The 11,650-nt window shown below is 39.2% G+C and overlaps 2 protein-coding genes across 2 annotated transcripts; one reads left to right on the top strand and one right to left on the bottom strand.

Moving 5' to 3' along the window:
* The first annotated feature begins 798 nt into the window (after window positions 1-798).
* Window positions 799-1,782, top strand: LOC125929141 (olfactory receptor-like protein OLF4). Its single transcript, XM_049640064.1, has one exon. It carries the CDS (start codon window positions 799-801, stop codon window positions 1,780-1,782), a length of 984 nt encoding a protein of 327 aa, XP_049496021.1.
* An 8,532-nt stretch (window positions 1,783-10,314) lies between these two features.
* Window positions 10,315-11,295, bottom strand: LOC125929143 (olfactory receptor-like protein OLF4). Its single transcript, XM_049640065.1, has one exon. The coding sequence runs from the start codon at window positions 11,266-11,268 to the stop codon at window positions 10,315-10,317; it is 954 nt and encodes a 317-aa protein (XP_049496022.1). The 5' UTR covers window positions 11,269-11,295.
* Between the last annotated feature and the right edge of the window lie 355 nt (window positions 11,296-11,650).

Here is an 11,650-nt window from a genome sequence, read left to right as displayed (position 1 = left end):
ATATCTTGGCTATTATAAAAAATGCTGCAGTAAACATGGGGTGCACATATATTTTCAAATTAGTGTTTTTGTTTTCTTCGGGTAAATACTCAGTAATGGAATTACTTGATCATGTAGTATTTCTATTTTTAATTTTTTGAGGAGCCTCCATACCGTTTACCACAGTGGCTGTACCAGTTTGCATTCCCACCAACGTGGATGAGTGTTCCCTCTTCTCCACATCCTCACCAACATTTGTGTCTTGTCTCATTATACTAGCCATTCTGACTGGTGTGAGGTGACAGTCTTCTTCTTTTGGATGTCACATAAAGGGAATTGTTTTATTTCCTTTTCAGATCATTCATTCTTCATATGTAAAAATGCAACTGATTTTTTCCAGGTTGGCTTTGTATCCAGTTACTTGGCTGAATTAATTTATTGGTGATACAATTTTTTTGGTGGCATCTTCAGGATTTTCTACATATACGATCACATCATCTACATACATAAATTTATTTCTTACTTTACAGTTTGGATACCTCTTCTTTCTTTAATTACTCTGGCTAGAACTTCCAGTGTTATGTTGAGTAGAAGTTGTGAAAGCGGGCATCCTTTCCTTGTTTCAGATGGTACAGGAAAATGTTCACTGCATCACCTTTGAGTATCATGTTTGCTGTGGGCTTTTCATAAATGGCTTTATGTTGAGATAGTTTCCTTTTTTTCCTAGATATTAATATTCTTGTCATGTTTCATCCACAAATATAAAAATTAATGTCTTGAGTGCAGAATATAAACAATAATGTATCAGCCAGATTAGCAATGCATGATCGTGTCATGCTTTTTTCCTCTTATTTTGATAGTCACATCGACTACATGGAACTAGGCAATGATACACGAAATTCAGAATTTCTTCTTCTGGGATTTTCAGAGGAACCAGAATTGCAACCCTTCCTCTTTGGGCTGTTCCTGTCCATGTACTTGGTCACCATACTTGGGAATCTGCTCATCATCCTGGCTGTAAACTCTGACTCCCACCTCCACACACCCATGTACTTTTTTCTCACCAACCTGTCTTTTGTAGACATTTGTGTCACCTCCACCACCGTCCCGAAGATGCTGGTGAATATACACACACAGAGAAAAATAATAACTTACGAAAGCTGCATCATGCAGATGTACTTTTTCATACTCTTTGTAGGTTTAGACAACTTCCTCTTGACTGTGATGGCCTATGACCGCTTTGTGGCCATCTGTCACTCCCTGCACTACACCGTCATCATGAACCCTCGGCTCTGTGGACTGTTGATTCTGGTGTCCTGGATCATGAACATCCTGCATTCCTTGTTACAAACCTTAATGGTGTTACAGCTGTCCTTCTGTACACACTTGTATATCCCCCACTTTTTCTGTGAACTCAATCAGATGATCCAACTTGCCTGTTCTGACACCTTTCTTAATAACTTGGCGATATATCTTGCAGCTGTGCTGTTGGGTGGTGCTCCCCTGGCCGGGATCCTTTACTCTTATTCTAAGATAGTTTCCTCCATACGTGGGATCTCATCAGCTCTGGGCAAGTATAAGGCATTTTCCACCTGTACATCTCACCTCTCGGTTGTCTCCTTATTTTATTGTACAAGCCTAGGAGTGTACCTCAGCTCTGCTGCTACCCAGAGCTCACTCTCAAGTGCCACAGCCTCGGTGATGTACGCGGTGGTCACGCCCATGCTGAACCCCTTCATCTACAGCCTGAGGAACAGAGACATAAAGGAGGCTCTAAATTTATTTTTCAGAGGGAAGTCATAAAAGGGCCATTTTCCCAGAAGAACCTGTGATTGCTGGCTCAATGCTTAACATCCAGAGATTGTGATTCTTTAATTGGATCATGAAAGAAGAACTTAATCCCTCTATTTATATCCTGGAATTTCAATTTTTCTAAAGTTCAACTGCTTTATTGAATTTAAATAAGTCCTTTTGTTTAACATTCTGCTCCTTCTGATAGCTAACAATTTTTCCTTTCTGGTTTTCTTAATTTCCTAATTTAGTCCCAGCCTTGAATCAGGAGAAATTTGGAGATTCCCATTTGCCTCATATAGTGACGATCTGTACTAGTTTTATGGAATAAACTACATTTGGCAACTGAGGCCCTTTATATAATTTTATTGTAGAGAAATTCTGAGACCACAGTTTTTTCACTCTGTGTCTGCCATTCCTTTCCACCTTACTGCCTTAAATGCTCCTCCTGATAATGTAGACTTTAACATACTAGTTTGTTTTGTAACTGGTTTGTTTTGTCATGAGGTTGTATGATCCTCCTTAGGATCCTGTTCTCTCTCTTATCAGCTCAGCATCCACAGTACCCCTGATATAGAATAGTAAGGCAAAAATTGCTTATGAAAAACATGTTCCACATGTAATCTATAAAGAGATAAATTTGAATAAACCGAGTGACTTGACTTGGGTTTAGTGTCAGAGAAGACCTGAAATATGATAAAGTAAAATTTTGAGTCATGTCATATTTCGTGGTGGAAAATATGTTTTCGATGATGTACATCTACTCATTGAAGTGTGGGATATTTGGTGTCCATATTTAAAGTGTTTTATTCACTGGAGTGAAGATTTTAGTGGCAGATTTTGTATTATTTAATTGGATGATGATATTATTTCTTCCATTGCCCTCACCTTAATATCTCATCTTTAAAAATTCTGTCATAAAATTATAGTGTGAGTGAGTGAACAATACGTGCATTTACACTGTCATTAATTTATTTGCCTTTTTTATGCTCTAAACTCTCTTCAATCCTCATGATCAAAGGATAACTCAGACAAGAACTTGAATTCCTGCCCAGTAATGCTCTGGAAATTGAGATTTGTGACAGAAAGTCCCACAAGTTATCCCTGCAAAAACAGACAGGTCTTTCCAATCTCTACCAGTTACCTGGAAAAGAACCTGAGTGGTGGTCACTTTTTAGTACCCTTATCTGAAATAAATGTGAATAACCAGGTCATTATGAATGCTTCCTTTGAATATCAGAACAAATGTCAAACATAAGAAGCAGCAGGTTATTAATATTCTCAGCTCTGTTTATTTTGATTATTGTATCAATAAGCTATTGCTGCATAACAAGCTATGACAAACCTATATGATTTAAGATAGCGCTTTAAAAATTTTTTAAACTTACATGTTAGTTAGTTAATAGGTTGTGCACTCTTGGTTTCAGAAGTAGAATTCAGTGATTTATCACTTATGTACAACACCCAATACTCATCACAAATGCTCTCCTTAACCCATCACCCATCTAGCCCATCCCCCCCCCCTTCCTTCATCAACCCTCTGTTTGTTCTCTATCATAAGAGTCTGGCGTGGTTTGTTTCCTTTATTCTCTCCCCACCCCCGCATTATGTTCATCTGTTTTTTTTCTTAAATTCCACATGTGAGTGAAATCAAATGATATTTCTCTTTCTCTGATTTATTTCGGTCAGCATAATACATTCTAGCTCCATCCATCACATGGGGGTCTGTGTTGGGGAAGTCTTTTGGTCTCTGTTGGTCTCCTCATGAGGTGGTGGTCGGCTGTGGGTCAGCTGGAGGAGCTCTGTTAATCTTGGCTGCGTTCCCCCATCTGGGAGCTTGCTGGTGATAGGCTAGGCTAGGTTGATCACCCTTAGAGCAACAGGGCTCTGCTCCACGTGGTTTCTCTTCTTACAGCAGGCTAGCTTGGACTTGTTTCCATGGCAGAGACAGGGTTCCAAGAGCGCAGCAGAAACACACCAAGGACCCTTGAGGCCCACTGTCGTTTTCACCATACACTCTTAGCCAAGGCGAATAAAATACTGAATTCAGTCCAGATTCGGAAGTGGAGAAATCGGCCCCACCTCTCAATGGGAGGAGCTTCGCAGTCACATTGCAAAGTACACGGATACAGAGATAAGCCGTGCATTGGGGCCGTCTCTGCAAAAGGTCTGCCACATGTGTAATTTTCAGTTCAGTAAAGTTTTATTGGTACAGGACATAAAATCAACATACAGAACAATACAGTTCAGTATAACATAGTGATTCAACAATTCTATACATAACTTGGTGCTCATCTCAGTGAGGGCGCTCTTAAGGGTTGAGTCTGCAGGATTTTCTATATTCAATTCGTTATCATATGTAAATAAAGACAATTTTACGTTATTTAGATAATCCCATTTGATCATGAAATATAATCCCTTCAATGTGCTGTTTGATTCAGCTTGCTAATATTTTTTGAAAAATTTTGTGTCTGTGTTCATCAGGGATATCGGTCTATAGTTTTCTTTACTTTTTTTTTTTTTTGTACTGACCTTTTTAGGATTTGGTGTCAGGGTAATGCTGACTTTGGAAAATAAGGTTGAGAATGTGCCCTCCTCTCTAAGTTTCTGGAAGGGTTTGAGAAGAATAGTAATTCATTCTTGTTTACATAATCAGTAGGACTCACCTATGAAGCTCTCTGGTCCTGGGCTTTTCTTTGCTGGGAGATTTTTGATGACAGATTTAATATCCTTACTCATTTTTGATCTGTTCATATTTCCCATTTCCTTCTGATTTAGTGGTGGTAGTGTGTATGTTTCTAGGGATTTATCTATTTCTTCTAGGTTGTCCAATTTGTCGGAGTGAGATTGTTCATTGTGGTCTCCTATGATTCTTCCATATTCTATGGTATTGATTATAAGGCTTCACCTTTTGCTGCTGATTTTATTTATTTGAGTCTTCTCCATGTCCATTTTTTTTTCTGGTCTAACTAAAGGCATGTGAATTTTGCTTAGATTTTCAAAAAATTGGTTCTTCACTTTGTTAGTCGTTTCTATTGGTTTTCTGGTCTATATATTATTTGTGTGTGCTCAGATATTTGTTATTTCTCTTCCTCTGCTGCTTTGGAATTAGTTGGTGCTTTTTTTTTCTAGGTCTTTGAATCATAAAGTTAGGTTATTTACTTAAGATCTTTTTATTTGTCTTAATGTAGGCATTTATTGTTATAAACTGCTCTCTTAGAGCTGCTTTTGCAACATCCCATAAGTTTTGATATGCTGTATTTCCATTTTCATTTGGTTCAAAATTTTTAAATTTCTTTTTTGATTTCTTCTTTCATCCACCAACCATACATGAGTGTGTGGTTTAATTCCCACACATTTGCGAACATCTCATATATCTGTACTCTTGCACTCACTGCAGCATTATTCACAATAACCAAGACATGGAAACAGCATGGCATCCATCGACAGATGAATTAATAATGATGGCATATCTATATAATGGAATTCAGCAATAAAAAAGGAAGGCATCCTTTCCTTTGTCCAAATGTGGATGGAACCCAAGGTAATTATGCTAACCGAAATAGAAAAAGACAAATACTGTATAATCTCACTTATATATGAAATATAAAAGTTTGAACCATAGAATCAGATAGTAGGTTCATGTTTGCCAGTGGCTGGCACTGGGGGAAAGGAGAAGATGCTAATGAAAGCCTATCACCCCTCAGATATAAGATAAATAAGTTTTGGGGACTTAATGTACAATATGGTCATTATGCTTAACTCTATTATGTTGTATACTTGAATGTCGCTAACAGAGTACATAGTAAATGTTCTTACAACAAAAGGAAATGGTCACCATGTGAAGTGATGGATGCATTCACTAAGCTATTGTGATGATCACTTCACAACAGATATGTATATGAAATCACCAGGTTGTATACTGAAACTTCCGCAATTTTATACGTCAATTAAATTTCAATAAAGCTAGAAAGTGAAGAAAAAATATTCCTATGTCTCTGTCTTCCATTTGCATTTAAAAATGTCACCGCCACCCAGCAGAATCCTCCCCATGGAAAAAAAAAACAGTATCAGAATGAAAACCTTTGTGAGTATGTCAATGGGAAGGTCAATCAATAGGAAAACAGTATCAACAGAAGGGTGCCATGAAGATCGCATCAGTGATACAGCAGTTCTTAGCTCCATTAATCATGAGTTTGATATGAGGTCCCTGGTCTCTCTGAGGCATCTGGAAAGAAAACCTTTAATTTCTTTGATCTTTTCTTAGACTAGGAATGGCGATCTAAAGGCAAGGGGTTATATCTGGAAGAAAGCCTGACCCCCAGGAGTAGAATTTCCATAACTGCTCATTATGCCCCTAATTCATTCTCACTGTCTTCTCTGAGATAATTGCATTGATGAATTGTGGAAGTGGAAATTAAACTTTGTTTTTAGTGTTTATTTATTTATTTGGAGATAGAGACAGAGAGAGTATGAATGGGGGAGGAGCAGAGAGAGAGAGAGAGAGAGAGAGAGAGTGAGGGAGAGAGAGAAAGAGAGAGAATCCTAGGCAGGCTCTGTACAATCAGTGCAGAGGTGGGACTTGAACTCACAAACCACGAGATCATGACCTGAGCTGAAGTGGATGCTTAACCAACCGAGCCACCCAGCTGTCCTGGAAATGAAACCTTTTGAATTGAAATTTACAGCAGTTGTAGACTGTTTGCCGCGATGGCCCCAAATGCCGGTCTTTCTCTGTAGCCATGTCTCTGGCCATGTGTGCAGCACCTACCATCAGGAGGTGGAGACTACTCTTCCAACTTAGAATTGGGATGGGTTAGGATTTTTTATTTAGTGTGGGCAGCAGAACTTGATAGAAATGACAGGGGACCTCAGAGGTCTTTGTGCATTTCTGCTGCTCTCTCTTGGAACTCTGCCTCCAAAAAGTGAATAAAACAAGGTGGGTTACCAGAAGTGTGGACATGTGGAGCAGAGCCAAGCTGTCCAAGCCAAGGCCACCCTGGACCAGCCACAGGTAGCTAGCTTAGCTCCAATTATATTAGAATGCCCTGGCGAGATCAGCAGAGCCTCCCCAGCTGACACACAGCTGACTCAAGTCCCTTGAGGACATCAACAGAGATTAGAACAACTCGTCACCATACAATTCCAGTTGATACTAAAGACATTCTACCAAGCCATTTGCTCTCAGGATGGTTTGCTACACAGCAACATTCATGATCATTCTGTTATTCAAATTCATTTTGGATGACTATTAGAAAAAATCTTCTCCACTGAGGATTCTACTCAGGTAACCAGTAGAGGTTGGAAGGACATGCATTTTTGTGGAGAAAATATGGTGACCTGGAATCACATAACTGGGCAGGAATTCAAGCTCTCTTGTGTCCTGCAGAGGCATCTTTATTTTAGCCCCATGAGACTCATTTTCAACATTGACCTCCAGACCCGGAAGAGTAGAAATTGGTTTCTTTTGAACCCTTAGTGTGGTAATTGGTAATAGAAAAGTGACAAAAACATTTATCCCATACACCTGTCTTTGAAAAAATGGAATTTACATCTTTCAACTCCTTCACTTAGTTTCCTTGAGTAAAAGGGCATTTTGTGTTGAAAGCCAACTTGAGTAGAAGAAACAAAACCTAAAGTCAGTCTGGAGATATTCAGCCCTATTAGCTGCTACAGAGAATTTCTCCTTGCATAAATGTAAATGTGTTTCTGTCTTTGACGCTTCTGGGATTAGGATACGAAAAGAGATTCATTGTTAAAATAAAGACCACCTGTTCTACTCTAATTTTTTTTTTGTCTACATCTCCACATTCCTAGAATTTCATGTTAATGCAAACCTTCATTCTCTTCCTTTCTTTACCCTCCAAGTTCTCTCAAGCTTTCAACACAACAGGTAAGTTATAATGAGTTATAATGAGAGTTATGGGTCTTACACATGTACATATGTGTATGTGAGTGATTGAAAGAAAAACGTACATACATACCCATACATTTGTATACACACAACCCTTATTCTTGAACATTCTTTGGACCCAACAAAGTATTTCTACACATGTCATCTTTCCTCACCACATCCTTTGACGATATGTTCATTATTCCACATTGCCTTCAGAAGAAAATGAAGGCTAGGGGCATTACGTCCTAACGATTACCAAACAAAGCAGTTCAAACTTACTGTGCACCTTCCTGAGTTCCATATACACGGCACCATGCAGAAGGTATCCCTGATTTTTCAACAATTCTTTCAATTTCGAAAATTGTACACTTTAAATATATACAGTTAACGCCTGTGCTAATGTTCCAAAAAACCCAATTGGAATTTAAACATCTAGTGGTGTGTGACTCAGGGCCTAATTGGTGTACAGTTAACACCTAATGGGGTGGGAGATCTCACGCTACCAACTGTGAAAAAACAAAAGTTGACATGTGAATATTGAAATAGTAGGATTAAAATAAGACAATTCACGTTTGATAGTGTCATTTTTTTTGTAGATTAGAATATTAGCATATATATATATATATATATATATATGGAGCAAAATGACATAAAGTGGTTCAAAACAGAAAAGCAAGACAGCCACTCACATCACGGATGAACCTTAGAAAATCAATGCAGATGGGGCGCCTGGGTGGCGCAGTCGGTTAAGCGTCCGACTTCAGCCAGGTCACGATCTCGCGGTCTGTGAGTTCGAGCCCCGCATCAGGCTCTGGGCTGATGGCTCGGAGCCTGGAGCCTGTTTCCGATTCTGTGTCTCCCTCTCTCTCTGCCCCTCCCCTGTTCATGCTCTGTCTCTCTCTGTCCCAAAAATAAATAAAAAACGTGGAAAAAAAAAAAAAAAAAAAAAAAAAGAAAATCAATGCAGAGACTTGCACCTGACGATAGACTCATGAGGATCCCAGCAGAGATCAGAACAACCCCCTACTCTACAATCCCATTCCATAATAAAGACATTATATTAAGCGACTTTTTTTTAAAAGATGCTTTGTATGCAGCAATAGCTAACTGATATAATAATCAAATCAGGCGGAACTGAGGGCATTTGTCATAGTCGGATTCTTTTCATTCTAGGCGTTTGTTCTGATAGTTGAAGTGAGCGTTATGATTATTCTGTCCCTTAAGGTTATTTCATGTAACTGTATTAAAAAAATGAGTCAATTGAAGCCCTTTGAAATAACACGGAAAGGCTGGAAGGACATGCGTATTTGCACAAAACTTGTGATTCTGAATCACATACCTGGACGGGAATCCATGCTTGCTGGTGAGTCACCCAGTGATTAGGAGGAGGATATTTAATGGTTGATATTGATATTGCTCATCGGCTGCCCGTTTAGTGGTTATGGCAAAATTCCAAGTAGTGGGAGATACGTCATTTAGAGAAACGGAAGAAATCATATTTGTATGGAGCACTGGGAATTCTTGAACAGAAACCAGAAAATGATTTAATAAAACTCCAAACATGCCACCCACCTTTCATCTTAAGGAATTCACCTTACAAATGGACCTTGATATTCCATAATTCAATGAGTAGATGAAGTGCCTGAGAAAGAAATATTTTGCATAGTAATAAATGTATGATTTAATATTCTGCTTCATCATACTTAAAGTCAAGTTTGACCCTAAGGCCATATTATATCAATCTGTTTTTTCCATATTTGTCTTTCTGTGTAGATTCCACTTGGAGACATGTATTTTATTATCTTTTTTTTTTTTTTTTTTTTTTTTTTGCCAATGACTATGGTAAGCATGGTGACAAAACTGTGTAATGGAACAAGATTGGCTATAACAACTAGTACATCCTGCATCATCAGGAAGAGCAGTTAAGGTAGTGACATACAAAGGAATGATGTTCACAAGAGTGAAGCACAGTGGCCTCAGATCTTTCTCTCTTATAAACTTACATAACTAGCTGTGGTGGCCAAGAGTAGACTTTCCATAGGAGTAGTATCACTCATTACTTTTTTTTCAGTCAAACAAAAGAAAAATACTCACCATGATATATTTTGAGAAGAAATTATTCTTTAAATTTTTTAAATGTTTATTTATTTTTGAGAGAGAGAGGGAGAGAGAGAGAGAGAGAACAAGTGGGGGAGGGGCAGAGAGAGAGGGAGACACAGAATCTGAAAGCAGGCTCCAAGCTCTGAGCTGTCAGCACAGAGTCCGATGTGGGGCTGGAACTCATGAACTATGAGACCACAACCTGAGATGAAGTCCAATGCTACACCAACTGAGCCACCCAGGTGCCCTGAAAAGAGATTATTCTTAACATATCCATCTAGTCCTTTGAAATAAATGAGAAATGCCAAATATTTCACATCCAAGGTGAGGAATAACATTGGGTGAGTAGGAAAATGACAAAGGAAAAATTTCTTGGATATCAAAGATATCACGAAGCTTAATCAAGCAAGTTACAAAATTGTACAGAGAGGTTGGAAAAAAATAGAAATTCCAGGAAAAAACAGAAGAGGAATATTTCACTTCCACAGTCTGATCAAAGAATCTCAACATTTGACTCAGGCTTGGAGCCCTGCAATCATGTCACTTCTTCAGCCCGGGACAATTGGCCCTTTTGTAGCTGCCATCCCAGAGAATCTCATCAGAGCCTCCTTTATGTCTCTGTTCCTCAGGCTGTAGATGAAGGGGTTCAGCATGGGCGTGACCACTGTGTACATCACTGAGGCTGTTGCACTTGAGTGGGAGCTCTGGGTAGCAGCAGAGCTGAGGTACACTCCCAGGCCAGTACAATAAAATAGAGAGACAACGGAGAGGTGAGACACACAGGTGGAAAATGCTTTATACTTGCCCTGAGCTGATGAGATCCCACGTATGGAGGAAACTATCTTATAGTATGAGTAAAGGATCCCAATGAAGGGACCACCACCCAGCAGCATAGCTCCAAAATACATCACCATGTTATTGAGAAAGGTGTCAGAACAGGCAAATTGGATCATCTGATTGAGTTCACAGAAAAAGTGGGGGATTTCCAAGACTGTACAGAAGGACAGTTGCAACACCATTAAGCTTTCTAACAAGGAATGCAGGACACTAGTGATCCAGGACACCAGAACCAGCAGTCCACAGAGCCGGGGGTTCATGATGACCATGTAGTTCAGGGGGCAACAGATGGCCACAAAGCGGTCATAAGCCATCACAGTCAAGAGAAAGATGTCTAATCCTGCAAAGAGTGTGAAAAAATACATCTGTGTGATGCAGCCTGCATAGGTTATGACCTTGCTCTGGGTCTGGATGTTCAGAAGCATCTTCGGGACGGTGGTGGACGTGAAGCAGATGTCTACAAAGGACAGGTTGGCCAGGAAGAAGTACATGGGGGTGTGGAGGTGGGAGTCAGAGCTGACGGCCAGGATGATGAGCAGATTCCCAAACACAGTGATCAGGTACATGGAGAGGAAAAACCCAAATATGAGGAGCTGCTGTTCTGGTTCTTCTGAAAATCCCTTAAGAAGAAATTCTGAAATTCCTGTATTGTTTCCTGGGTCCATGTGGTGGAGGTGACTACCAGTAAAGGGGAAAATAACATGACAAAACTTCACATCAATGGGCATGGCCCACATTGCTCAAAGGCTACAATTTATATTTTCTAATCAAGAAAGTAACTTCAATATTTTGTGACTGGATTTGGGCCCCTTCAGGGGATCCCATTTCCTCTCTGATTAGGAATTTTCATTCCCAACATTGGATGTTCCCCTACAGGCTGGGTATTGTACAGTTTCAATAAGAAATTGTTCATGCATTTGAGGACTATATATAGTGTTGACCATGTTTTCAGTATTTCCACGTCATTAAGTAGAGGATGATGAACAGCAAAAATCCCTACAATTCAATGATTGTAATAGGATATATGCATATATAAAAATTGAATTA

Source organism: Panthera uncia, chromosome A2, assembly GCF_023721935.1.
Source record: "Panthera uncia isolate 11264 chromosome A2, Puncia_PCG_1.0, whole genome shotgun sequence".
Classification (NCBI taxonomy): domain Eukaryota; kingdom Metazoa; phylum Chordata; class Mammalia; order Carnivora; family Felidae; genus Panthera; species Panthera uncia.
The sequence above is the reverse complement of the archived record's forward strand: the minus strand, read 5'-3'. Positions and strand labels throughout refer to the sequence as shown.